This window comes from Larimichthys crocea, chromosome VIII (genome assembly GCF_000972845.2).
Source record: "Larimichthys crocea isolate SSNF chromosome VIII, L_crocea_2.0, whole genome shotgun sequence".
Lineage (NCBI taxonomy): Eukaryota > Metazoa > Chordata > Actinopteri > Sciaenidae > Larimichthys > Larimichthys crocea.
The window spans coordinates 15,442,238-15,470,129 of record NC_040018.1 but is presented as its reverse complement, the minus strand read 5'-3'; the positions used below and the strand labels follow the sequence as shown (position 1 = coordinate 15,470,129).

At 44.3% G+C, this 27,892-nt stretch overlaps 1 protein-coding gene across 5 annotated transcripts in view; it reads left to right on the top strand.

Moving 5' to 3' along the window:
* Positions 1-27,892, top strand: part of gse1b (Gse1 coiled-coil protein b) — a 166,826-nt gene that overhangs the window by 119,903 nt on the left and 19,031 nt on the right. For 4 of the 5 annotated variants that reach the window (XM_019254321.2, XM_010741674.3, XM_027281866.1 and 1 more), the window contains one exon: positions 22,835-23,032. In XM_019254321.2, coding sequence (XP_019109866.2) covers positions 22,835-23,032 — 198 coding nt within the window. Of the gene's footprint in view, positions 1-20,642; positions 20,957-22,834; positions 23,033-27,892 lie in introns of those variants that run through there. The other variant, XM_019254323.2, reaches the window with a different exon arrangement.

Genomic DNA, 27,892 nt, shown 5'->3' with positions numbered 1-27,892 from the left:
TCTCTTTTTCTTTTTCTCCCTGTCTTTCACACACGCACACACACACACACACACACACACACACACACACACACAATAACACTGCGAAGCGTGAGAGATGGAGGGTATGTCTAAGTAGTGCGCTCGTGCCTGGTTTTCCAGATCAATGATGTGTGGCTGGGTGATCGATGTGAGGGCTTAGCGGAGTGGAGAGAGCTAATGGGCAGGTCAGTGGCTCAGACACATCCTGGCTCCCCCTGCCTATTACCACTACGTGTGTTAATAGGCCTCACCACACTCCCCTGTTGCTCACACACACACACACACACACACACACACACACACACACACACACACACACACACACACAGACAGACACTTGGATAGTAGGAGGATAGCAAGGAAGGGAAGACAGCCAAGCATGCTCAATCTAGAGACCTACTCCCTAGTCCCTGTTTTAACCTATGTCTCACATCTCCCTTTTCACCCTCATTTTTATATCCTTGTTCGTTTCTGTGGCCTGTTTTACAGCAAAGCTTTGGAGCTTTACCATATGGTGCTGCATGTCTATGTATTTAATGATGGGGGAAGGGGGGCATATAAGCAGCATATTTACAGCCGTGTAAAGTAAATATGAAAGAGATTACTGCACCACCCTCATCTAATCTCCTCAAAGTCTACTCTAGCACACACAAACCTGAAGACAGCCCACCCCTGCTTTTCTAATTGGCTAAAGGATATGTAAATGTCTTGCGATTGGTCCTGTATGGCTGTCAGTCAGAAGATGTCTGATGGTGTTTCACTGCTAGGCCAGGTCTGGGTTAAAGGGTCAGTCGGACAAGGAACTGCTGGGTCTGTATGACTAATTGGGCTGTATAAGCTTTACATTTTAAGTTGGTGGTGCTTTGTTTATTACTAAGCCACTGTTTAGTCTAAAATAGGGCTATTTGATCTCAATATTCAAATCTTTAATGGTAACTGAATGAATTATTGTCTACTTGTCTTTCTGTTTTTGTTTTGTTTATTTGATTTTTAAAAAATCAACATTAAAGAACACACAGACATTTTTACAATTATGGCCAGATAACAAAATTATGTATTTCGGTGTTATACTTTGAGCAGCAGTTTGGTTAGGAAATTAATATTTATCACTGAAAATGAGCAACACAAAGATAAGATTTGTTTCATTGACTTGTTATAAATTGCATTAGACCATACATCTGTGCCTAATAAACTACTAACTACATATTCCTGTTGTTACCACCTCTAGATATATCAAGATGTTTTCTTTTTTATAAGAGAGTTAGGGCTACAGAAGAGGCAAAGCTTAAATATTGGATCAAGTAATTGGCAGCTATGTGTGCTATATTTGTTAAAAATCGTTTTATAGACCAAACAAGTAACCATCAATCAAGATAATACTTGTTAAATTAACTTATAATGAAAATAAACATTTGTTGTAGCTCTGTGCATTCCTCTTGCTTCTATGCTGACACCATTATGCACATGTGTAGGACAGCTGAGTGATGACAGCAGGCCAGTTAGTGAGCTAAATAATGGAGCAGGGCTTCACTCTTCCTTGTTAATTCTCTGTTTCTCTCCATCCATCCCTCTGTGTCTTTCGTAACCTGTCACTTTGCAAAGCCCCTCTTTTGTCTTCTGGGTGGCATCTGATCTGCATGTTAATTACATTTATTGCTTTAATTTAATATCTGCTTGGGAAGAATGTGGAACACGCACCCAAGAGGTGTAGCATATGCCCTCCAGCCCTGACTCGCACACATATATGTGCATATGAGTGTACAGTCATAGACATACACAAAGCCTATTGTCTATTTTTGTTTTTTCTGTGCTTGCTTGGGTGCTGTGCGGGTGATGGAGGTAGGAGGCAAAGGGGAGGATAGTCCGGATAGTAGTAAAAGGGGGGCCCAGGCAGGATGTCTGCAAGGGGGGCTGAAATCTTTTCTAACCCATCCTGTCTTAGTGTGTCTCCCTATGGCGAAGGCTAAAAGCGCTGCCACTTGTCATAATGGAGGCAAGGCAGGAGGTGTGTGTGTGTGTGTGTGTGTGTGTGTGCCATTTGTCTTTGAGAGGAGCGAGGGAGTTCAAAAAGGAGGTGAAAGAGCCATTCTTTTTAGATGCCGAGAGGGAGGGAAGCATGCATGCTTTCACAGTTCTGGGCAATTCATCCAACACACGCCCCTATCCCCTACCACTATGCATACAGGGGTGCACAAGACATGTAGACCGACACACACACATGTACAATACAGACACTCTCACCTACTGCACGACCAACACTGCAAAACACAGCCTTTTACTATGTAGAGCAGAAGTGACAAAATGTGTGATTTCATCATAGCTCTTATAATTAGAACCATTTTTATTACATCCCCTCCAACACACACACACATACACACACTCTCACTCTCTTTCTCAGCCATGCAACAAGGCTGTGTCTCTAGTGGCTGATAGATTGTAATGAATGTTACAGCAGTCAGATCCTTCAAAAGCCTCTCAAAAGCTTAAGCCCCTTTATTAAATTAAGCTAACGATGCCTAAGGCCAGGTCCGCTGCTGGGAGAGAGAGAGAGAGAGAGAGAGAGAGAGAGAGAGAGAGACGTAGAGGTGGTGCATTGGAAAGTGAAGGCTGCAGAGATAACAAGGAGGAGGAGGTAATGTTAGGACTGATGTGGTAGGATGTGAAATGGCAAGTAGTCAAATGGTGACTGGGTTAGGGTTAGGGACTGGTGGGAATGGCGGGGTTTAGTATAAAAGGAAAGAAGATGGAGGAGGTACGGAGAACTGGTGAAAGAGGACAGGAGGAGGAGTAGAGGAATACCCTGCACCCGTGGTTGAGAGGAGGAAAAATAATTAGGAAAAGGCTCATTGTAAGAGATTCACAGTGCTAATGTGTATATTTGAATGTGTATGAGTGCCAGTCAATGAAAACACAAATGTTAAACCATATATTAGTTTTTAAAGCTGTTTTCAAACTATTTAGGTTATATATTCATTGTGTAATAAAAGCTGAATCTTTGTTGTTATTCGATAGGGAAGTGGCACAGTGAAGACAATATTGAGCTTGCTTGTGTCTAGACGGCCCTAGGCGACTAATAGTCACAGCCATATTTTAGTTGATTGATATTTGAAAAATATTTTTTCCTGCATTTCTGGCACTCTGGATGTGAATATAGTCATGTTGAGGGATCTGCTTATTAAAGACCAAAACACATGACATTGACTAATTATAAGAAATTACATGGAATATTGGTATTTTTTCAAAATCAGCACCCCTGGTTTCAGAATGCAGTGCCACTGTCGTAAATTTGGACCGTTGAACCGGAGTTCAAGCTGACAACTTTACTAACAGCCAAACCTCAAACAGGTGCAACAACACAAGACATAGCAGCCAGCTTAAATTACTTATTAGTCCAACAGCAAGGAGCCCAGCTCGGCGTCGAAGCCCAGGTTTACTTATGTCTGGTGGCTTCTGCTCGGTCACTCTTCTTACTTCTTACGCTCCTCCATCAACGTCTTTTTCTGTCTTTCTGTCCTGGAAACATGCTCTTATCAGTGGTCCAAAACACCTGTGGTATAAATACTAACACTCCCGCCAGGTCCTTTGAGATCTCAGTCTCGGCAGCCCAGCTTACAAACTGAGCTAACAGCAGCTAAAATGTTACATGCTTCTTGCAGGTGATAAAACCCGGAGCACAGGAACAGGCATACGGGCTGCAGAGTGGGAATGTCAGACACCATTCACCTGATTCCAAGTCAATATAACATCAACATGATTTCAAATTAATTTTATAGTAGAAAAGTTACACAATGGGGCTTTAAGAGTAACAACCCATTAGTGATTTGTGATTTAAAAAATGACTAATTGACCAAAGAAATTTTGTTAACTAAGACATTTTAATACCCAAATGACTGATTATTTGACTAATGGAACAGAAGGGCCCCCCCTTAGCGTCTGGAGGGTTGTCATGGGGGTCGCATGTGTACAGACAGCAGGCAGATCAAAGGCTGAGGTCTCTGTGCTGCATCGTTAGTCAGGATACCTTTTCTACCTGCTCTCTGTCGCTCTCTCTTGCAGGTCAAACAGAGGTGAGGGATACACTATCACGTGGATGAAAGACAAGACACGCATGCATTACCACGCACTGCACAAATGCATCATATGTTCAGTCACATACTGTACAGGACAGAGGAGAACGCTGTTTGTGCCTGTTAGTATTTCTTTTCTCTGCTCTGCCTTCTGTTAACACAGTGAAGTAGGCTGTGGCGGGAGATACAATGCATAATTAGGCTTGCATTTGATCCAGTGCATCCCAGCAATTAGCAATTTACACCACAATGTGAAAAGGGCCTCATCCTACTTCCTCCCCAGCCATCACCTGCTTAATCCTTATTTTCATCCATGGCTTTTGGAGAACACCCTGTCTTTGCTGCTTACAAGTGTGGCTTTGATTTCACAGCCTGTGCAGTCGCTGGTATCTAATCCACAGTAAAACCATTGATAAGCCAGACAGGGGTAGAGGTTGTCAGCTGAGGCTTCTCTGTGCTTTTGGTGGGTGGCTGTCCCCTTGTGGACACTTGGTGGAATTACTATATTTCTTTTTATTCGCCTACTGTAAACTGTATGGTCTTGGCAGTGTTAGTAACTAGCTAAACAAAGGGCTTTTATTCCTTAATATCTGTTGGTTTAAGCTTAAGATTCTTCCAGATTTAACATATTTCTTATTATGAACTAATCATGAAGGCATACATCCTTTTGGGGATGGTAATATCCTAATTGATCTACTGCAGTAATGTATTGTTGGTTTACATGTGTTATTGCAGAAATACAATAACGTACAGCAAGGTGAGCGTAAACACGCCATTGAGGACAAAGACAGATTGGATTCAATGTTTCTTCATGCAGTTACTGTTGTAGGATTAAATACTTTCATTGTCTGTGTGGTACAAACATGACAAAACATCAAAAAATATGTTTATTAATGAATAAATTCAATATCAAAATAAAAAACGCTTGGCATTACATGAAATAGACACTCCATGTTTGAAAATTACAAAACACAAAATATAAAAAAAAAACACACAAATAATTAGGCAATGTTGCCTGTAAAAACCTAATTGCTATTTTTAATAAGTTATTTATTTAGCCTCATTTCATTTATTGAATTTACAGATATGAAGTTAGTCACAGATTTCATATTTTATGAACAGGAAGTGGTTATCTCTCTCTATCCTGGTTGGGACAGAACGGGACATTCTTTATCCTATTTGGGGGGACAATGCGGGGTCAGCCCTGTGGACTGGAGGCGTGACATGGAGGTTGTGGGGGGTGGGAGCAGGTGCTTCTACCCCCCGCCCTCTCAGGCTTGTCGGCCTGTCTGTCTGTCTGTCTGTCTGTCTGTCCGGCCCTCATCGGAGAGGAAGCCCCACCTCCCTGCTCCCAGCAGCCGGCCGCCTCTCTCCTCCTCTCCCCGGCGCTCTGCTCTGCTCTGCTCCGTCCCTGTGGCCTCGCTAGGCGTCGGAGCTTCCTGCGTGACAACAAAAGTGCAGAGTCTCTGTTCTCGACGGAGGGATGGATCCGCGCTTTCATCGCTAACGGAGGGAGAAATTCACTAATTTACAAAGACTGGATTAGCCCATACTTGTTTGCGGTGAGTGATTGTGTGAAAACGTGTAGTTAGGTTTTCAAACCCGGAGGTTGCTGGTGTAAAAGAGCGAGCATACGGCGGAGGTTTTTGTTGAGGAAGTCATTACGATGTCGAGGAAACGGGTGATAGTTTTTTTTTTCGAAGGTCGGTGCTGAGCCCTTGTGTGTTATACGCACGCGGTTGTGCGCGCGTGCTTTTGTGTGTGCGTGCAAATATATATTTACGTGTGTGTGTGTGTGTGTGTGAGTGTGAAAGAGAGACAAGAAAGACAAGAAATAGAGTCAGTGCAACAGAAAGAGAAAGAAAGCCGCGCCGGTGCGTTCAGGTGGCGATTTGAAGCTTTCTTTAGTCGTCCAGTGTTTACATGTGAGTCTGTTAAGGGTTTTTCAAACAATCGTGTTTTAAAATGCAGATTAGCCTACAGGACTGAAAGGAATAGCGGGCGACCCCCACCCCCTCAAATTAACTTCTTGTAACATTGTTACCGGTGCGCTGTTGTGATTATTATGTAAAGCACAGCCCAGAGGGTTTCTGCGTAAGCCATTTACGCTCACTGTTGGCCCTTTTATGTAAAATTGTATTACTGGCTTTACTTGGTAAGTCTCCAGTCATGCTGACTCCTTTCAACATTACCGGAGCGTCTGGTCGGGGCTGGAAAGTCTGTGTTTCTCTGTGTAAATGTGACTGTGACTGCGATAGTGACACATGTTGACCATTTGGTACTCTCGGGTGAAGGCGCTGACCCTCTGTCTGTGTGTGTGTGTGTGTGTGTGTGTGTCCGTGCACGCACACGCGTGCGCGTGGCAGGTGGACCATGTTGAATCACTTCCCACGCGCTCCTTCACTTCTCTTGAACTGTAGGCGCGTATAACAGCTGCTTCTGTGGGGAACACACACACACACACACACACACACACCACTCATCACACATCTCTCGGGTCTAAAACACGGTCTACAAACACAGCCGTGAAGCAACAGGCTGTACCGAGCACAGTGCTGCGGGTTGAGTTTATCTGCTGATAAGGTTAGCCATAACTGCAAGGGCAGGGAATTGGAGCCTCCTGGTTTTTATAGAGAGACTGTCCTCCTGGTGTCTTAAACAGCTACTTGGATGGTGCTGGAGATGGGTCATTCATTACACAGGCATCTGCCTGCCATGGAACATAACTGTGTGCTGTCATTTTTGTCAGATTTTGGCATAATAGTGGTATATAATCCATTATTTCTTGCTGTCAGTTTCATGGATCACATCTTATTTTTTCACATGAGACCCAGAAGTGGCTCACAGCAGGACCAGACTCAGAACAAATAATACACTTTGGGGACACTTCAAATGAATGAGGGGACACATTGATTTTCATCAAGAGTTTAAGTTGCACATACTCTTTTACCTCTCAGTACAAAGAGCATATAGCTGTTGATCACCATGTGCATCTTGATCAAGATCTTGGTCCAGATTAAGCCATGGTGAATATATGTGCTCTCCGAGGGCTTTGTAGTTGCATTAGTGATTTATTTTCTGTTGTGGTCAAAGTGAGGCCTGAACTATCACCTTTACCACTGATGGCAGCCACTGTCACCACTGCTCTATTACCTCTTTTATACAGGAAAACCCCCAGTATGAATACACTTGACCTGGCATTTGAACCACTCACACTGCTGTCACTGGTTAATCTCTGATCACAGCCTTTCAGCATTATGCCTCTTAGGAAGCAATTTATAAACAATCTTTTTTCCATCTTTATAAAGCATTATGAGAAATGAATCGTTTATGTGCTGTTAATGTTTTTTCCTCTCACAAAATCTTCCACTTAAAGAGTGAAACCATCTTTTAATCTTAGGTTTAATTACACTGCTTTTTAATTGTGGTTACCATTTATCTGTTTAAAATAGAGCCCCCGGTTGTGATATCATATTAGAGGTTTTATTTTCATTGTGTGGGACCTTTCATGTAAGACAAATGCCTGTGCCTTCAGAAGTTTTCCCAGAACCGGAATAGCCAAATTTGTTATTTTAATGACTAATAACATTTAACTACATCTGTGGAGCAGAACAGCGAGCATGTCAGAGAGCCGTTAGATTAGGATCAGTCATGCTATAAGATATGGGAGCTACAAGTGAAGTTTGACTTAAAGGTTAAAACTAAAACTGCATTGAAGTGTGGAAAAATATATAAAAGCAATGGAAGTTGTTGTGGTCAATACATGCATGTGTGACCATCTTTTTATGCTGAATTCATTTTAGATGGAGGCAGTGTGATGAAATCTGTTGTTTTTTAAATTGTATTGTGTAGCCATCATAAAGATTTTTGGGCATTTATGTGGTTCAGTTTTGGCCCGTGTGCATGCTGCACTGTACACACTGTGTGTATGGTCATATGCAATACCGTTAAATAGTAAAAAGCAGGGCATTTCATGCTTATTGTGAACCATAATGCAACTTCTCTGTGTGGTTGGCCGACATCCGCTTGTCAGAGTAACTTCAACTTGTCCAGTGGCAGAAATCTCAGATCTGCATCACTTCTGAAATGCAAATAAGTGTTCTTTATCTGTCTACCAAACTTTGTCTGGTTATGTTTGCAGAGAGGCAAACTAACTAACAACATAACCTAATTGACAGAAGTATTACAATTTGTGAGTTATCTAGCTTTAGCTGGATTTGTCCTACCTTGTCACAGACTTACATGTGTCTGATGGTTCAGTGCATGATAAGAGTGAACGATTACTTATGCAAATCCTGCTCAGAGGAACAGAATTTCTCACTTGTGATCTACCATTTCCAAGTTGTCGAACCCTTACACTGCAATAGGGCCTACACTAGGTTGGCATGTTTTCAGGTGTCGTTGTGCTGTTTGTCATTCTGCGGTAGCCTGCAGTGCTGTGAGTGTCTGGGGGCTAGACAGCAGCTGTGTTGAGCAGAGTGTTGGTGACAGTTTGTCTGTGGCAACAGCACCTGGCTCTGTTTAGAGAGTGATTAGGAGAGTCCCAAGCAGCTCCCCATACTGTTTACACAAGGAGCCTGGAGTTAAAGGTGACCCACTTTGCATTTCCTTATCAACAGCCCCCATTGATAGCTTTGAATAGCACAGACTGTAGAGAGGCCTTTGCATGGGTTTACATAGTTCCCTATTAGAAAGAATGAGATGTGTTTGACTGGGCGAGGCTTGGATTTGACTAGCATTACAACAATGTCCTGAGGTGGTATGAAAATGTGGGTACACACACCACTCTCTTTGTGTGCAGGGCAGGGTTGCTGTGTGGGCTGCCTGTGTGATGGAAGAAAAACCACTGTAGGATGTTTAGGAAATAAAGGTTTTCCTTGGCCAACATGTCTCCCACTCATTGACCATCTCTCTTTCTCTTCATCTCTGCATGCCTCTCTCTTGATCTCTCTTTTTCTGTCTGCCAAGCTGGAGCTCTCTAGGTACGTCTGTTAGAGTTTTGTTGTGGTATGCACTGTGCGATGGCTTTTCCGTTTGAGGTGTAGGATTGTGTCCCCTACTGGGTGGAAAAAACAGGTGCTAAAGGTGAGCTGTAAATGTGATGACCAGTGAAGACAGCTGAACAAACAGGTCATAAAGTATTTATCTGAAGTGAAGACAGACAGAGACAGACAGATTCCCAACTAGAGAAAAAAGTTGTGATGCAGAAGAACCAAAAACTTCCTGTGGTTCATGACTTTTGTTCTTATGTATACTGTTTTTTTTACACTGGTAAAGCTGCTTATCACTGTGTGTGTGTGTGTGTGTGTGTGTGTGTGTGTGTGTGTGTGTGTGTGTGTGTGTGTGTGTGTGTGCGTGCGTGCACGTGCGCGTGTGCACTCTCCGTGTGTGAGAGCAAGCCTAACTTGCTCTGTAAGATGAGCCTGTGTAAGACACATGTCCCTGTGACACCCAGAAATGCTGTTAAACAATACTTAATTTTTCACCACTAGGTGTGTGTGTGTGTGTGTGTGTGAGTGTGAGAGAGCGAGAGAGAGAGAGATAGAGAGATAGAGAGAGCAGGGGTTGATACATGCTTTGAAAGATGTTATGTGTGTGGTGCTCATTTGCTTGTCACACAGCTGGCACACACTGTCACAGCTACTTTATTATTTACATGAATTTATGACTAGACAATTGTACGTGCAATCAAACGTTTTAGATCACACCAAACATTGACCAGGGACCTTCGATTTATACATGAACTTAGTGTTAAGATCATTTCTGAGGGTGTGTTTATGTTTGATTCATAAATGAAACTGAGCATCCTGTTCAAAACACCTTGCATCTGTCAGTTAATTCCTCACACCTTTAATTCATAATTTCAAACATAGTGTAAATCAGATTACACCACAGGCATGGGCACAAAACCATGCACAAAACTGTAATACCTCTACATAAACAGCAGGAAAATCCCTTGTATCTAGAGATACTCTGATCCTTTGGCCAGTGATTGGAATCAGTTTTCAGCTTGATTGGCGCCAATCAGTCGCATGTGTCTGATGCTGTACCAGTCATATTTCCATGCATGCTGCATGAAAGATTCACAACAGTAACCTACTATTGTCACAGACGCATGCTAAAACAACAAGCCACCTCCACACGCGCCTCACCTGAAGAAGCAGGGTGAAGAAAAATATCGAATACTTGGATGACTTTAAAAAACGTGCTGCTTTAGAAAGTCAACACAGCAGACCGGAAGAGAGAAGTAGAAAGAGGCGTGGCAGAGCAAACTGGTATGAGTGTAGAGGTACAGGTGCATGCGTGCATGTGCAAGGGTGGGGAGAAGAGTAGTTTGTGAGTAAACACTAAAATAAGGTAGAGGTGTGTCTGCTATTCATTTTCAATTAAATCTGATTTGTCTGAGTGAGAGAAAAAAGTAAAGGTTATTCCCTAATAATGTTGTATAATGAATGTGTGTATATGCTGTGACTCGGATATTTCTACACATTTGTAATTACATGAAGTCTAGATTTTGCTTGGAGAACAGAAGTCCATTTTATAAATAAGACACCTGATCACTAATAATAGCTGGAAAAGTCTGCAGGTAATGTAAGGGCTGGTTCCCTATTAAAGCTGCATTATCAATTTAGTTCCCATACACCTGCTGCTGTTTGCAAGAGGTTATTGCTTTTGTGAGTTTAAATGAGAATCATAGTCCAAATTTGTAGACTTAAGCCTTTGTGTAATGAGTGCTTCCCTCTTTACATACTCTTTGCATACTCACTCAGTCTTGGCACAAGGCTTAAACATCCTTAAACATATCTCATACTTTTTGTTTAGATCTTACAGATGAAACCTTGAATGTACTGTAGATTTACCTGGTAAGTATGGTTAATGGAACGTGGAGGTTTTTGTGAGAGCATTGTAGATAACATCTTTCACACTGTTAACGCTCGTATATTTATCTGTGGGCAGTTGTGGGCAGGCGCGCAGATAGGTTTGAGAAACTGGGGGGGACGAAGCTGCCCCCAATGCCCCCCCCGAGGCGAACATTTTCTCGTGCGCCCTAACGGCCGCCCGTGCGCCCCTGGGTGCGCCGTGTGCCCCTGGATGCGTGCTCCCCCGTCGGTCTGTCCGACGCCCCCCTCTGCCTTGTCAACACCCCGCTCCCTTCCTCCCTCCCTCCCGTTCGTGCGCCCCCCACGGAGAATGCGCCCTGGGCGGCCGCCCACATTGCCCATAGCTAGGACCGGCCCTGCCTATGCTCGTGCGTGGCGAGGAAAGTCAGATTAACATTAAAACGGCATTACGTTATTAATGTCCAACGAGGTATTTACATGTAGGCTACAGGCTACGCGGAGACAGAAGGCGAAAGTTTGTCTCTTGCCTCGTACGATTTTACTTTCACGAGAGGACATTGCTTCGAGACTCTCAGAAATGCAATGTGGTGTGATGAAGTATATATTTAAAAAGTACAATTTACTTACAGAAGTGACTTTTTGAAAAAATGACGCAATAGTCTTTTGCTTTTTTGTTGTCCTTCTCATCATGCCATGCCGTGCTGAACGTGCAGCTAGCTGTCCAAGTGATCAGTTGGTAACCGTGGCAACCAAAGTCGACGACGACTCCACACTCTTTGCTGCACAGTCCAAACGAGTCACTTGCTTGATGCGTACGCGTTGTTACACACAACGCATGCACATCAGCACACACCTCAGTAAACCAAATATTATGTTAATTCATATTTTGGTTTCCTCGTGATGCTTGAATCAGAAGATTTGAAGAAGACAAAGTTTAAAAAAAAAAACAAAAAAAAACAAAACGTTAAGCTACATAAAAGTGGGTGGGACGGATCTACGGTCATTCAAAAGTGGGGGTGTCATGACACACCTGACACACCCACTATCTGCGCCCCTGGTTGTGGGTGTGGAATGCAGATGCTAACAGGTGCCTAGTTACCTGATTTGCCCCATTGCTCTTCAGGATAATTGACCTGCCACTAATCTTCGCATAAGGTACACCACATGGAAGAAAGTACTTAACCTCTTATGTCTCTTGACTCAGTTTGGTCATATCTCTTGTTGTTTTCTCAGTTATACTATTTTCATGTATCTATATTTTTATTTACCAAACTTGAGCATTGTGCATTGTGTGCCACTAAAGTGAATCTGTGCAAGTTAGACAGAGTCATGCTGTTCTTTCTTTGTGGTTGGAAATCCCATGCTTCAAGGTCCGTGCACTGCATTGGACACATGCCGCTTGCATATCCAGTGTGATTTCATTTAGACAGCAGTATCCAGCACAGTGCTCAGCAGTGGCGTAATAATTACCAGCAACTCTTCACAATGTTAACTTTGTTTGTATTCTCAATCTTCGGCTTGGATCAAATTCTATGAGCAGGACTGGGAAAAAAGAAATGTTTTCATTCATACAAAAAAAAGTGAAGTCTCATTACATTCACCAGACCAAACCACATTCTAGATATTTTAAGATTATGTGTGTGTGTATATTTGTGTAGCCGATGTTTGCTGCTGTCGTTGTCATACCCTAGGGCCTGATAAGCTTTGGCCAAACAAACACAACACAAGCAACATGAGAGCAGTAGATAAGCACATCGTACACACATTCAATACTGACCATACTTGACTATTGCCCTCACCAAATAGGGCCTCTTTCACTCAGCACTATTTGTGAGTGTGTGCCTCTGCACGTATCATAGTATGTGTATGTCTGTCTATCCGTCTTGTCGCTGTGCTTTCTCCAGTCACACCATCACAGGATAAGCAAGCATTGTGCTACAGGCTACTTTTCAACAAAGGCCTTTTCTGTTACTATCACATCATCATCTCTCTTTCTGTGTCTATCTGTGTCTGCTTCTATCTATCTTCAACATGTCTGTCTGCTTGCCTCTTCTTCTGTTTCTCTCTCCCTCTCTCTCTTCTCCTCCTCCTCCTCTCTCTCATTTTAGAGATATCTGCTATATCAGCTGACTGTCATATTGTGTGTGTCTGTTTGTTAGCATGCCTCTTTAGGTATGGGTTCAAGGTCAGACAAGTGCCTGAAGAAGTAAAGTGGGTTTTGTTGCCAAGTGTTTCTAATCAGCTCATGGACAGAGTTGCATGCTTATGTTGATGGAGGCCACAGTTGCCGTGTTAAACATGCTTTCACAGAAGATCTATCTGCCAGCTAGACTTGTTTTATCTGGCTGGTATTTGCATGACAAAGGTTATCCATTTTGGGCTTGTGTTTATTTATTTATTTATTAAGAATTTCTGTTTATCTGGTTTCACATCTTCCATATGTGTTATTTCCTTTCTGAGTTTCATCAACCATCTGCGTTTCCCCTTGATGCTGCAGCTGACTGTCCAAATGTACCATAAAGCAGTAATGAAAACACAGGAAAGCTCACATAGCATTTAATACAAATCATGAATAGATGCATTTTGGAAATGCTGTTCATTGGGTGTGGATCTTCGATATGAATACTGGAGGCTTCTCTTAAGTAGGGCTGCAACCAAAGATTATTTTCATTATCAATTAAACTGCCACTGTTATTTTTTGATTAGTCTTTAATATACTGTATATACAGATTTTTTTTTTTTTTTTACATTTCGCAGACAACAGTTTTACTCTGATATATGCTGAAGAGAAGCAGAACATATTCCCATATGAAAAGTCGGAACCTGAGAAAAAGTATTTTTCTCACAGTTTTTGCTTCATAAATCAGTTATGAAAATAGTTGTCAATGGTGTCTCTGTTTATCAATTAATTGATTTATCGTTTCAGCTCTACCTAAAGTCCAAGTCATGTGGAAACTATTGTGCACCCTTTATCTTTAAATGGTTCATAGATATTCCCTGTGCAGACTAAGGAAGTCATGAGGATCTGTGCTTTTGAAAGAATGGGTCATTCATTTCTCAGCACAGAGCTCATTCATTGGTTGCACACATTCCACTGGTCCAGCAAACACCCAAACAATACCAATGGTAACATTCATTGTAATCCTCGAGAAATTTGATTTCCAGAAACATGAGCCATTAAGAATAATCTGATTTGGTCCTAGAAAAATGTTGTAGAATAATAAAGCTTTTCCATTCTACAAATAACTAGACAAATACTTGAAAGAATGAAGGACACCATGGGTCTCAGCTCTTTGGCCGTTAGAAACCTCATCCTTGTGGCTTCTCGCTGAGATGTGTGGCCATGGCGACAGTGGGTTGTCTCCTGCTCGCCTAGAGGAAAGAGGTTCACTCACCAGACCATACAACATCCACACATTCAGACCCGCACACACATGTACAAACAGGAACACATACCAATTATACCAATTACAAGATTACAACAGGCCAACTCTCGGCAACCAGACCCTGCTATGGAAAGTCAAGTGGGTGCTGTGTGTGCGCGTGTGTGTGTGTGTCTGTGTGTGTCTGTGTGTGTCTGTGTGTGTCTGTGTGCGGTGGAGCCGCTTGGGAGTCAGGGCCCATGCAGAGCACTTGGAGTGCTAATTAGGCAACCACAACCCAGCAGAGTACATCACAGAGAGAAAGAGAGAATAGAGGGGAGAGAGAGGTTGAACAGAGGATGAAGTGAGGAGTGTATGTAGGGGAGCCAGCAAAAACAACACTCATCTCCCGAGGAGGCTAGTGTGGAGGGAGAGTGAGAGATGAAGAGAGGAGGAGGAGGAGGAGGAGGAAGAGGAGGAGGAGGGAGAAAGTTGAAAGATGATGATAACCGAAATACGTTGCATGCAGTGATGTCCCCAGGCACTGAGAGCTTTACAGTGCAGAACAATACAATTTATCCAGGTCTGTAAGACATGGGCTGTCTGTGTACGTATGTGTGCGTGTGTGGCTTGAGGTGTGCCGAAGAGCATCACAGGTGCAGGAACCACGATAAGCTCCATGGCAGGTCCTTCTTTGTACGTGTTTGCTTCCATTTGTGTTTTGAGTTCATGTGAGATCTGCAACATCTGTCATATCTGCCCACCTTGCTGGGCAGAGCCACAACTGCCACCTTTTCCTGCCTCTTTGTAGTAGGTGAGGTGATTAAAAGAGAGTCAACAGGACCTGGTGGTGATGATGATGACGGTGAGTCAGAGCTGACTTCCTCTCTCCCTCCCCTCTCAGTCGAACAGCTGGGCTGGGGCTGAAGCTGGCCCTCTCATCAGGGGAGCGGCAGGGCTGTGTCCCCCCTCAGCGAGAGGCTACAGAGGGCACAGCCATACAGACAGCAGCTTGACTCCTGGGGCATGGACCACAAAGAGCCAGAGACACAGACAGAAGGCTCTTATGTGTGTTTGTGTGACTGCATGTGTATGTGTGTGTGTGAGTGTGTGTGTGTGCACTCATCTCTGCATGTGTGTGTTCACACTCTCTAAGCAGCGTTGTGAAGCGTAACCAGACTGTTCTGTCATACGCCCACGCTGGTGTCTCAGAGAACACAGCCACACACTCCTCAGATGACACGCACGCACGCACGCACGCACACACACACACACACACACAATCCCAGCAACCCCTACCACAGCCGCTATGTAATTAACAGACAGAGGAAATGGCGCTGTTGGGGTGGGTGAGTCGGATGCAGGGAGGAGGAGAGGAGAGAAAATCATCTCAGCTCGTGCCTACCCTCAAGACACAATCTGTTTCTCTGTGGCTGTGTGTGTGTTGGAGAATAAAAGAGAGGAAGGTGAAGAGAGGGAGAGAGATGCCGGCTGGTCTTTTGAAATCTCTGTGCAAGCTGCTGGCAGGCGGCTTGGGTGAAGTTGGGGGGGGAGTAGGAGGTGAGGGATGAATAATAAGGTGTGTGCACACATGCACACTCGCATACACTGCCGTATCATTTAAAGCCACACAAGGTAAAAGACAGGAAGACTGCTCTCTTTCCACAGAGGTGTGTGTGTGTGTGTGTGTGTGTGTGTGTGTGTGTGTGTGTTCAAGACAGTGACAGCGAGCCAGGTCAGAGGGAGATGTACTCTGTTCTCTGCTGTAGCTCCATAATGGAGGCCTGCTGTATAATGACAGCTCAGACACAAGCAATACTCCCTGTCTCTCTCTTAGGTCTTCTTGATTGATCTATTGCTCTTCCTCTCTCTATCTCCCCCTCCCTCCCTTGTTTCCCTCTGTCTCTTTGTCTCCCTTTTCTTTTCCCTTCCTTTCTTCTTTTCTCTCTCTCGTTCTCCAGTGAAATTGTCGCCTTTGATTCTGCTGCTCTGCAGTCACAGTGCTACTGTTTCAGGATTTCTCTGATATTAGGGTTTTCTCTTTTGGTATGGAGTAAAAGAGAGGGAATGCATGTGCAAACACACACGTGCACACACACACACACACACATACACACACACACACACAACTGTTCTATCGTGCCTGAGGGTAGATTGCTCTGACATTTCATCTCAGAAGTCAAACAAACCTGGAACTACCAGAGCAGGTTTATCCTGCTGTGTTCCTGGATACTGTGTGTGTGTGTGTGTGTGTGTGTGTGTGTGCGCGCGCTTGCAAGCGTGCTGTTCAAGACAGAGATCATGACATACATCAACTCTACAGTTTATGTTGTATGTGTATGATCATTGTCAGCTGCTCTTAAGGTTGGCTCCTGTGCTCTATTTTGACCTGCACGAGCCACCTTTGCTTTATTTTTTGGAACGCCTCCAGCTCATCATCCTTTTGTTCTTTTATCACAACTTCAAAAGCTGCTTATGGCTACAGAACATGAGTGCTATTAATAAACAGTATATCACTGTGTTGATTTTTGTCACCCACAGAGTTATGTTTCCTGTTGTCATTCAGTCCCTTTTACTTGGTGTCATTTGTAAGCTCCTTTTAGGTTGAACCACTGCACATTGTGGCTGTGGTAGTTGGCTCTTGTGCCAATATTACATCCTGTTTCATCCACATTGCTACATCAATTGCATTTTAGGCACCTTCATTATTTTAATTCAAAAGTCAAAAGTTTACTCATGCTGAACTTCTCACATACCTCCACTCCCATCATTTTCATGCTACTGTCAGCCCATCTTCACCCACCTAGCAAGTGAGTCAACCATTCATGAAGACATGTGCTCATCAAGCTCACTCTAAATCACTATATGGTGGATGGTTGAACCTGTGTCCTCAGGTTGAAATATGCTTTTTCACTGAGTGATGCCTCACACCTGTGCTGTGCTATCACGAGCAACTGTGATCTGAGCAATGAGGGGGTTTCCACTTATTTATAACAAGGTGGCATGGGAAAAAAGGTGTTGCTTATCTTGACGAAGTGTTAGAGGTTTGCTGGTTTGCACAAACTGCAGTAAACTAATGTCACCTGCATCTCTTCAGCTAACCATTTCACTATGACTCATCTTGTTTACTGTTCCTCCCTGTGCAATTTAAAACAGGTGTACTGACAAAACTGTCCATATGCCATTGTATAGACCACTCTTATTTATCACTTTGTTTGCTATACATAATAATACATTTGGCTAAACTTCCTTTTTCACAATAAAAGCCTTTCAGTAGGTTGCCGGTGAAAATGGTTCATTGTGAGGCAGCACTAAATGTTTGTTTTGTATTCGCAAATACAGATCTGATAGTACAGCAGAGAAGAGATTATCAGGAAACAGCGAGGGTGCTATTTGTTAGAGAACAGGAATGTAGGAGTGGAACAAAACACCAAACCACAGAGTCTATGTTACACCGGAGCTACAAAAGTATTCAAAGCTGAGCACAACAAGACTTAAAGAAATGGTGCTTTAGTCGCCTGCCTGACCACACATGTTGAGCAAAGCAGTTTATTGCGACGACATCTTTATTGCTCATTTGAGGGCAGACACTGACCGGTTTGGCTCTCCTCCCTAAGCAGGACCACAATGTTGTGGCAATGCTAAATCAAGCCACTGTAGAAAAAAATAAGGCATATGCGGTCCGGGTGAAGTCAAAGCATTGATACACAGTTTATTGTAGGCAGTACAGTTTCAGTCTATGCTGCGTTGGACTTGGCCAAGCCAGGTTTGTGGCTGATCAGATAGATGGGCCAGCAGCACTGCCCTGCTAGTTTTAACGAGCTGATAGGCAAATCCTTTCCTGGTTAAAGATTAACCACTCGCTAGAGCTGCCACTGCATTATCTGCCCACTGGCCGGGGCATACAGGAGCCAAGAGGATTTACTTTATATGCATGCATGGCGTGTGTGTGTCTGTGTGTGTATCAGAGAGAGAGAGAGAGAGAGAGAGAGAGTAATCTGCATTCCAACCAGCAAAAGGGTGGAACTGTGTGTGTGTGTGTCAGTGTGTTTGTTTGACTATGGGAGTTAGGGATCGGCTTTACTCCCAGCAGGGTGTTAAAACTGTGTGTTTACTGTATGCCATTTAGCAGTCAAGCTGCTCTGTGTGTGTGTGTGTGTGTGTGTGTGTGTGTGTGTGTGTGTGTGTGTGTGTGGGTGGGATCATGTTTGTGTGTGGATAGTTGTAATCTGCATTCCTTTTTTTTTTCTTTTTTTCCCCAAGGCTTTGTTTTGTTTTCCCTTGGGGTGTAACGGCATTGAAAGGGTTAATTGCATCAGGAAGCTTGGTGTGTAACACACTCCTTTTAACCCTTTGGGTTGTCAGTAAAAATATTTAGCTACAGTGTCATCTAATTTATTTAAATCACCTAAGACCTTTGCATTAGGGTCATAATCCTTAGTAGTGGCTGCAGCCTTAGTTCTTTTCATAACCCACAGTGATATCATTAAAAATCTATTTTTCTTTTGTGTGTTGCTGGATTAAACGACTGTGACATATGCCGTTTCATTTACAGAGGACTCCCTCTGATTAACAGGGAGACAATGCCACCTGCTGGATGTTTGAAAAATGTTGGGCTCACTTCTCTGGAAATTCGTAAGACATTACTCATCCCAGGTTGCTTAGATCATCCTATTCATCATTACTTACTTTGAAAAGAGAACCCTGACTTGCATAGCATGTGTTTTTTTTTCTAGTCTAAAAGAACAATTGAAAACAGAGTAGAGAAAGCTTTCTCTTGTTAGACTGTGTACACCCACAAAACATTAATACTTAATCTCATTGATTTCAACTTAATCCTATTGTGCATTTTCTAATATTCAGTGCTTTTAAGTAGTTTGAAGTGATTCAGCATGCTATTGTTAATATAGGGGTACAATAGAAATATGTATCTCTTCATTCCTCTTCTGCTTAGCAGTTTTCTCATTAAGCTGCACTTCTCTTTTTGTATTTTTGAGGCATCTTTGCCTTTACTGGACATGAGACACCCACAAGTTGACAGGAAATGAGGGCAGAGAAATGTGGGATGACATCTAACACAGCCAGACTTGAACCAGAAAAGTTGGTCAACCCTTAGGCTACCAGGATACCCCATGAGCTACACTTCTACTTCTTAGTACCAGCAGAGGGAGACGGAACATTTTTGTGAAAGCTATGTCAGCACCTGCAACCTCCTCAACCCCTTCCCCGCTATGATATGGTCTGGTGCTGTGGTTGCCTCATACAAACTCCTTCAGATCAACACAGACAGCAAAGAGACAGTCTCTTCCAAAAACCAGCAGGGTGATTTTCTTGTTGCTAGACAGGAAAGGGGTGTCAGAGGGAGAGAGAGAGAGAGAGAGAGAGACAAAGACAGAGTTTGGCGGTCCTGTGTTTTCTCAGGGGAGTCAGACCATGGCCCGAGGAACAGAAAGGAGCTTTGTCGGAAGGTGGCCTTTGGCACAGTGCTGGCCACCGTGTAGCTTTACCCCAAAGATAATCTCTCTCCCTGTCATCACTCTCGCTCCCTCACTGTTCTGAGAAAAGTAGCGAGTGACGGAAGGAGGAAATGACTAAAGAAACAACTCATTCACACCCCTGCAATGACAGCAGGACGGACAGAGGGGAAGTCAAACCCACGCTTTTTACTCTTTTCCTGAGTCCTCCACCCCCTGACCACCATTACGCATTAGTCTCCTCCACCCTGATAACAACTCCTTGTAATTGTAGCGTGTGTCTGTGTGTGTGTGTGTGTGTGTGTGCATCTGCATTTTTGGTATAACTTCCTTATTTGTGTTGATTTCGAGATAATGACTTATATTGTGTTTTGGATGCAGTTGCCTTTCTTTCCCTCTCATTTCTCCCAATGAGCATTTTCAGTTGTTACAGAACAATTAAGCTAATAAAGCAAATTGTATTGAATTGAGGCAGATATTCAAACACAAAAGGTTTTCTCTCATGCTGTAGGGTTTGACGCAGGCCAGGACTTGTCCTCTGTCTTTCTCTTTCCTTCTCTGTTTCTTTTTCTGTCTCTGTCTCAAGGAGGGAAGGGCGCCTCACATATTTAACCCCCCCCCCCCCCCCCCCCCCTCCTCCTACTCCTACTCCTCCTCCTCCTCTGTGCCTCTCCTCTCCCCTCCCCCTCCTACAGCTCGCCTTGGCAGGGCATGCATGCCTGTGTCTGTTATCTACAAATGGCTGAGGAATTATAGGTTGAGAGGGGAGGAGGAGGAGGAGTGAGGGAGAGTGTGAGAAGGGAGGGGGGGGGGTGAGGTCATGTGACATCGCAGCAGCTGCTAGGTTAAAAATTTCTGTTTTCTCACTTAGAGAGAGAGAGAGAGAGAGAGAGCAAGGAGGGGAGAGATAGGCAGCGTGTGTGGTGTGTTGCTTTGTTAGATAAGCTCTAAACGGTCTTTGTGAGCTGCAGCACGAGAGACAGGAAGACAGGCAGGCCGGGAAGGAGAGAGAGAGAGAGAGAGAGGGAGAGAGGAGAGGGTGGACGGGTGAGAGGAGATAGATAGACGGAGAGAGAGAGGGGAGCAGGAAGATGGTGTGTGTCCCGTCGGTGGCTGCCGGTGTGTGCTGGGCTGGGCTCAACGTGAAGATGCAGCCATGGGGGATCCAAGCGGCTCCACTCCTTTGTGCAGTAAGGAGCTTCGGCCACGCTTTTAATCTATGAGGGGGTGGGGTGAGCGGGTGGGGTCGGGGGTGGGTGGGGGTCATGAACCACTGCCAGACCTCCGGATATGTGCCTGTGTGTATTTGTCAAGCTATGTGCTTGTCTCTCTTCTTTCACTGTGTTAGTCACGTCTGTGTCTGTTTGCATTGTGGTTTTACGTGTGTGGTTAAAATACAGTGTGCTCCGTCAGTTTTTTTCAAAAAGTTTCGTGCGTATTTCTTTTACTCCCATCTCTGACTTCTCCTGACTTTCTCTAAAGGAGCTGTGTGCTGACTAAGTCGTGTTACCGGACTTTGTGTCTTTGCTTGTTTGCACGTCTTCTCAATGGTGCTGTGTGTGTGTGTGTTGTTCACAGTAGTCATTGTGGATTTCATTATTAATTGTGTGCCGGGTTCATTCTGAGTGCACTGGGTAACTGGGAGGTTACGGGCAGGACAACTCGAGAGGTGTTGGGAATGTTATTCACTCTCTCATGCCTGACTTGATGCTGTGTGTGTCAACTCAAACTCGCGCACACACACACAGGGTGCTGTGCCCCTGCTCTCATCTCAGAAGGAAACATGATCTTTTTATAGCCCTGTCAGCCTCTGGGGTAAACCTAGATATAACTCCTACTTATCTAATTGTGCTATTGATATACTGTTAGTAAGCTGCTCTTATTTCAGTGTGTATGTCTTTGTCTTAGAAGTTGTTGTATGAACTGCAAGTTTACTTTGAATGTTGATTTAAGGAGGATTCTGAACAATCCCCAGTGTGTGTCTGTGTGTTTTGGTTTAACGGTTAATACCACTGCCACACAAGCTACACTAGTCTGAACTTACACTGTCCTCTGAGCCACTGTTAATTTGTGTGTCTGTGCATGTGTTTTGCCTGAGCACGTAGGGCTATCACACACCGTTCTGGCATTTAGGGATTCCACTGACCGAGGGGCTGTCAACAGGGTGTCACCTTTCAACACACACACAGACACACACACAGGAAGGAAAGGGACAGCCATCTCAAACCTCCTCACCTTCTCTCAAAACACCACAAAGCTCTTAAAAATCTAAGGCCAGAAGGAGATGTGGCATAAAAAAAAAAAAAAAAACCTTTGGGTAAGCTCTGTAAATCTCAGAACCTTTACTCAAGTAAACTCTTAATTAATCAAATTTGTTAATGTTGTCTAAATTCAGAAATATCCAGCTGGCAGTTGCTGAAACATCACAGTTTATTTCCTCTTACTGTGTTGTTATAATACCCTTCCTTCCTGATTAACATTAATTGGATCAAGGACAAAGTGAATGAGGCTCTTTTTCTTAAGTGGTAGTTGAGGGTGAGGGTGCCAATGAGTTTCTCATTTGTTGAAATGGATCTATGGTCTATATGCTGAATTTGTTAACATGAACGTCACGATAATAAACTGCCATGGAGAGCAGGGCAAGTGCATGCTCAGTCTAGGTGCTGTGTAAACTCTTTGACCATGGACCTCTGGCAGACACACAGCCAGACTGGAGCTCTTTGAGCAAGGGATGGGTGACCTGGCCTCATAACCTCTCACCTCTGACCCTAAACTATACAACCAAAGCCCCTCTGCTCCTCACACCACCAATCCCCATCCGCCCCAGCTGTCACAAACAGATACCCGGCACCACAATCTGCCCTTACTGTCTCTGTGGCAGGAAACAGCTATCCGCCTTACTCTCTTCACATATTATTATCTACAGTGCATATTTCTTGAAGATATTTTTAATGACTCAAGCCCTCATGACTCTCATGAGTTTTTTTTTCTCTCTGTTGGTTCTTTCATCTGACTGCAGTATTGATTATTAATACTTTCCCATTCTCCTCCCTTTTGTCCATTGGTAGGCATGAGCCATGAGCCAAAGTCACCATCGTTAGGAATGATCTCCACGGCGACCCGTACCACGGCGACGGTCAGCCCACTCACCCCGTCGCCTCTCAATGGCTCCATCGTAGCCAATGGAAGCCCGGCTACCCAGTCTGCTCACTCCGGATTCGCTGCAGCCCTCCGTAAACTGGCGAAACAGGCCGAAGAACCTCGAGGTAAAGCCGCACCCCCGGTTTAACAGGGATGCGACACTCATGAATCTGTCAAGTTTAGGTCTGCCGGATGGCAGCATTTTGGCTGTATAATTAATGTAGAAAATGGTACCAATCCCTCCCCTGTTTGTGCTTCTTGTCAAGTGTGATTTCTTATAGGGAGATGTGTACAGGTTGCACAAAGTAAGCAAGTGTTAACCGGTATTAAAATGTCTGGAAAGGGTTAAAAAGTTGAGTTACAGGTTATGGTTTGTAGTTTGGCATTATAGTCTGTCAATATGTTTGAGTCTTTATGTTTGACTAGATAATCAGATGCTATGTTCCAGGGCCTGTTTGAGTAGCTGAGTGCAGAACTGCTAATAGCAATGGGATGATACCCACACAGGATTGAATTAGTTGTTGTCCCTGGAGATACTGGGACGAAGAGGAGCCACTTTAGCTGACCCACTTAATGTGCTGTGTGTGAGTGCACATACACTCGGGTGTGCTTGTCAATGTGTGTATGATGGGGTTATAATTCCCCTCCATACATTCGTGCTTGTCATCGTACACACACACACACACACACACACAAATCATGATATAGGATTCCCATCTCTCATAGCTCTATCCTGTGGTAATAAGCATCAGGTGGTTGAATTCCTGGTTAATAACTCAATCAACTTTATTTCACAAATTTTGAACTATCCCTTTATTGCTTAAAAATGCTTGCAAATGTTTTTATGTAGGTGTATTGGGAGGGGTTTGTGGGTTTCTGGTGTCTTTGTCTCCTGTCTGTTTGGTAAATGCAAAACTGGCCTTTAGTACACATGCAAGTATTTTCTAAACCCCTGTGCTTAGTGTCTATTAATTACACACATAAACATACAAACAAAGCAGGATCTGCACAGGAGAACCTCGGCAGCAAGATTCTCATAGTAGGGTTTATTGACGGTGTGTACATTTGTGTGTGCATATGTATGTGTGGCTCCGGAGAGGCCCAGCTACCCCAGCTGTCCACCCTTGCTCTGGCTCTTAAATCAGATGGTCCCCTCCTTCCTGCCTGTCCCTGGACACCTTGCTCCCCAGCCCACTGCAGCCTGGAACCCAAAACCCTGCAAATGATTTATTACCCACATACAGAGAGAAGGCTCAGCCCCAACCTCTCCTCACCTCCCTCTCAATCCTTCTCCCCTTCATCTCTCTTCACTCCCTTAACATGCCAGCCCTATTACTTTCTCACTCTGTCTCTCTCAAAAAGAAAAATCCACTCCCAGAGTTCAGTCCTGACTTTAATTTTATCATGGACTCACCTTTATTTAATTTTTTTCATTGGAAAATTTTCCTGTCCTTCTTATCTCTGTTGCTTTGCACCTTTTTTGTCAGTTTTAGCTCTAGAACATAGGGATTGCGTTCTCTTAGTCATATTGTTTTCATTCTCCGCTTAATAACCTCTATTTTATTTTTTATTGTGTTGCGAGATGAGAATAAGCGTGTGCTGTTTTATTTGTAATTCACAATACACTAAGGGAGAAAGCTCCCGTCTGTGTCTTTGTCATACAGACACCAGATCCTGTCTGATTAAGCTCTACCACCTTTTTATCAAAAGCACAAAAAATCCCCTTTGTTATTTTTGTGGCCTGCTGACTGTGCCGCCTGGGTGGTGTAGGCAGTGATGTGTGGATGAGTCAGCCGTCAGCCATAAGGGGCAACTCTTCCCATGTTAGGAGCACCGGCTCCAGGGTGGGCAGAGAGGCATGTAGCCCCTGGAGCTCCAGTCACCTCTCTGTCTGCAGAGCCTGTATTTATAAGCAACACACACACCCAAAACGCCCCCACACATGCAAACAGTTGTCTTTGCAACTGTGTAAGCCTCGTGATTTTTTTTTTTGCATGCTGCAGCCTGCTGTCCTTTCATTAGCTACTTTGACTCAACCTTTCTTTCTCTCTCTGTCTCTGTCATCCTCTAGTTGATGCTTTGAGGTGAGTAGTGCAGTATATACGAGGTGCCATGACTCATTTGTCCTAAGGCCTAGAGGAATTAGTTAGATTTGAGTACTAGTATTACTGCCATTGGCCGCTGAACTGATTTAAGAGCCCGAGCACGGCTGCTGTTTATACACATACCCATGCATGCGCACACACATACACATTCGTCGCCAGTTGTCTGTTGCGAGTATAATGAATAGCACCGAGTGCTGTGCTGAAGAGGGGAGGTGATGGATAATGAGTATCAGAGCAGCGTAAAGGATACACTCTCATCTCATGTACACTCGCATGAACCCACACACGCATACACACAATAGCACTCACACAACACATAGACACAGATAAACACACTGCCACAGAAAAGCAGGCCTGCTGATATCTGATTAATTAGGCAGACCTGGGTTTAATCCTCTCAGTTCTTTCTTCTTACACACTCTTAGAGATATACACACCACCACAATTATATGACAACATTCACACTAACTGTAGTACACTTCCTGAAGAGAGAATGAATAGAAAGAGAATAAAGGTGCATAAGATAGATGGAAGGAACTGGCTGTAAAAAAGAGGAATTGGAAGTAATTAGTAGATTTGTGAAAACCTGAGGTGTTTGTCACATTGTACGTGTATGTGTTTGTGCGTGTATGTGTGTGGCCGGAGGCTCCCCTTGTTTCTGGGAGCCCAGAGCATGCTGGGACAGCAGGGCAGTGTGTCTCTGACCTCTCCATCTGGAGTCTGCCTGGAGCTCACACAGCCTCACTTTGCTCAGTGAGAGTGTGTGTCTGTGTGTGTCTGTGTGTGTGTGTGTGTGTGTGTGTGTGTGTTTCTTGAAGGCAAAACCCTTCCGGCTGTGACTGTCCCTGAAACACTCACAAACAAGCTCATTTGCTTTCCCCTCCTCTCTCTTTCGCTCTCTCTCTCACTCCCTCAATACACAGCAGCCTTACACCTCTTATGACTCTGTTCAGAAGCAAAGCAGCATTTAAGCATAATATACAGTTTGTACAGTCAGCATAAGGCACAGAGGATTGCTCCTCTTATTTCCATCCGCCATCTTGTACTGTCTTTCTTTCCCTCGCTGGCACAGCAACACACACAGTGCTCTTCTCCCTTCCCCCCACTCAGTGATGCAGATTACAGGCTTTGTGGTGTGTTGTCAGTGCGTGGCCAAGACTGTAGTAGCAGGTGTGTGTGGTGTTTGTGTGCATCAGTGGTTATTGTGTGTCTGCATGTGTGCGGATGTTTGTGTGTGTGTGTGTGTGTGTGTGTGTGTGTGTGTGTTAGAGTGCACGTGTTGAGGCTTGTGCTAGTGCGTGCTGGTGGGGTGGCATATGGATGCAGGGTTGGCTGGGCACTGCTATGCACACCAGGTGTGAAATGGACTGTTTAATTAAGTGCTGATGTTGTTGTAATGCATGCTGGGATGGAGGAGGAGGACGAGGGATGGGTGGGTTGGGTGTGTTGGCGGGGTGGAGGAGAGCACCTTCTGCCTGGCAGGGCTGGGGGCTGGCTATGCTTGGCTGTCTTGGCAGAGGCAGTGGTGGTGGCAGAGAATTGGTAGGGGCCATTTTTGTGTAGTGTTGTCTTCCCATCAAGGCTTAGTGATCCAGTGGGATTCACTGCTATGGCTGCTGGAAGCCCACATTGAATGAAAGAGCTGTGTTTTTTCCTGTCTTTTTGATTGGGTCAGTGGCTGAAGTAAAAGGTGCCATCTATGTAGGGACACTTGCCCATGGCCTCCGACCACAGCTTGGTTTGTTTGTTTGTTGCTGCTGTTTGTGTCTTTTGAGTGTGTGCGCATGTGTGGCTTAGCTTGAGCGGTCAAATGTGGAGGCAGTCTGGGAGAGTGGGACTGGTAATAGAGGAGGCGATAGAGGAAGGAGCTTCACATTAATCACACACAGCTTGGGACTGAGACAGTGCTTGATTTCTTTTCTCTCCTTTCCTTGCTCTTTCCTTCTGTCTTTACCTCTTCTGTTACTCTCTCCCTCTACACTGACCCCATCACCACACACACACACAATCACGCACACATCCACACCAAGCAAGTGACAATCAGTACAGTTAATGAAGTGCAGGTTGAGAGCTGATGAGCCTATTTTAGACTCTGGGGACAAAGGCTGCACTTCTCTCCTCCTCCTTGTCTTCCTCCTCTAGCTCTCTACAGGGCCAGCGTGCATGACAGTCTTCCCTCTGTATAGACGGAAGCGGAGGAGCATATGGCAGAAATGACATCAGATTAGTGGCAATCACATGCTTCATATATGATTTTTTTTCTCCTATCAGATGATGTGAGGGAGGGGCAGAGAAAAAAATTGGTATGTAAATTGGAGCAGGAGGGTTGAAAATGGACGAGAGAGAATCTTGGAAGAGGGATGGAGGCTTGATGAGTGAAAGAGGCTTATGGACACACATTACTTTCTGTGGTTTAACCAGAAGTTAAAAGGAAACATGCATAGATGCACACATGAAAACATGTAACCGCTCTCTCTCAGACATTTCCCTGAGCCCCTACCGCCTGCAAGTGTTGTAAATGTGAGTCTGACAGATCTACGTCTGTTTGGCAGGCACTGTGTTTGAAGAACAGAAGGAAAAGGAATCGGGGTGTATGAAGAGGTGGTGGGCAGGTGGTGGTTGCGTGGGGTGTTGTTAGAGGGAAGGAGGAGGAGGAGGAGGGAAGGGGAGAGGAATAATTGTTGTTTGTGTTTTTTATGTGTGTATACGTGTCGAGAAAGGACGCAAGAGAAATGTGCACAGATTTTGCAAGCTGCAAGAAGAGAATTAAGCCGTTCGTAGACAGTCTTGTCTCTTTTATTTCCTTCTTCCCCTCACCTGCTTCTCTTCCTGCTCTCTTAATTATTTAGTCGGCCCTGCCTCTTCTCCTGTCTGCTTTGC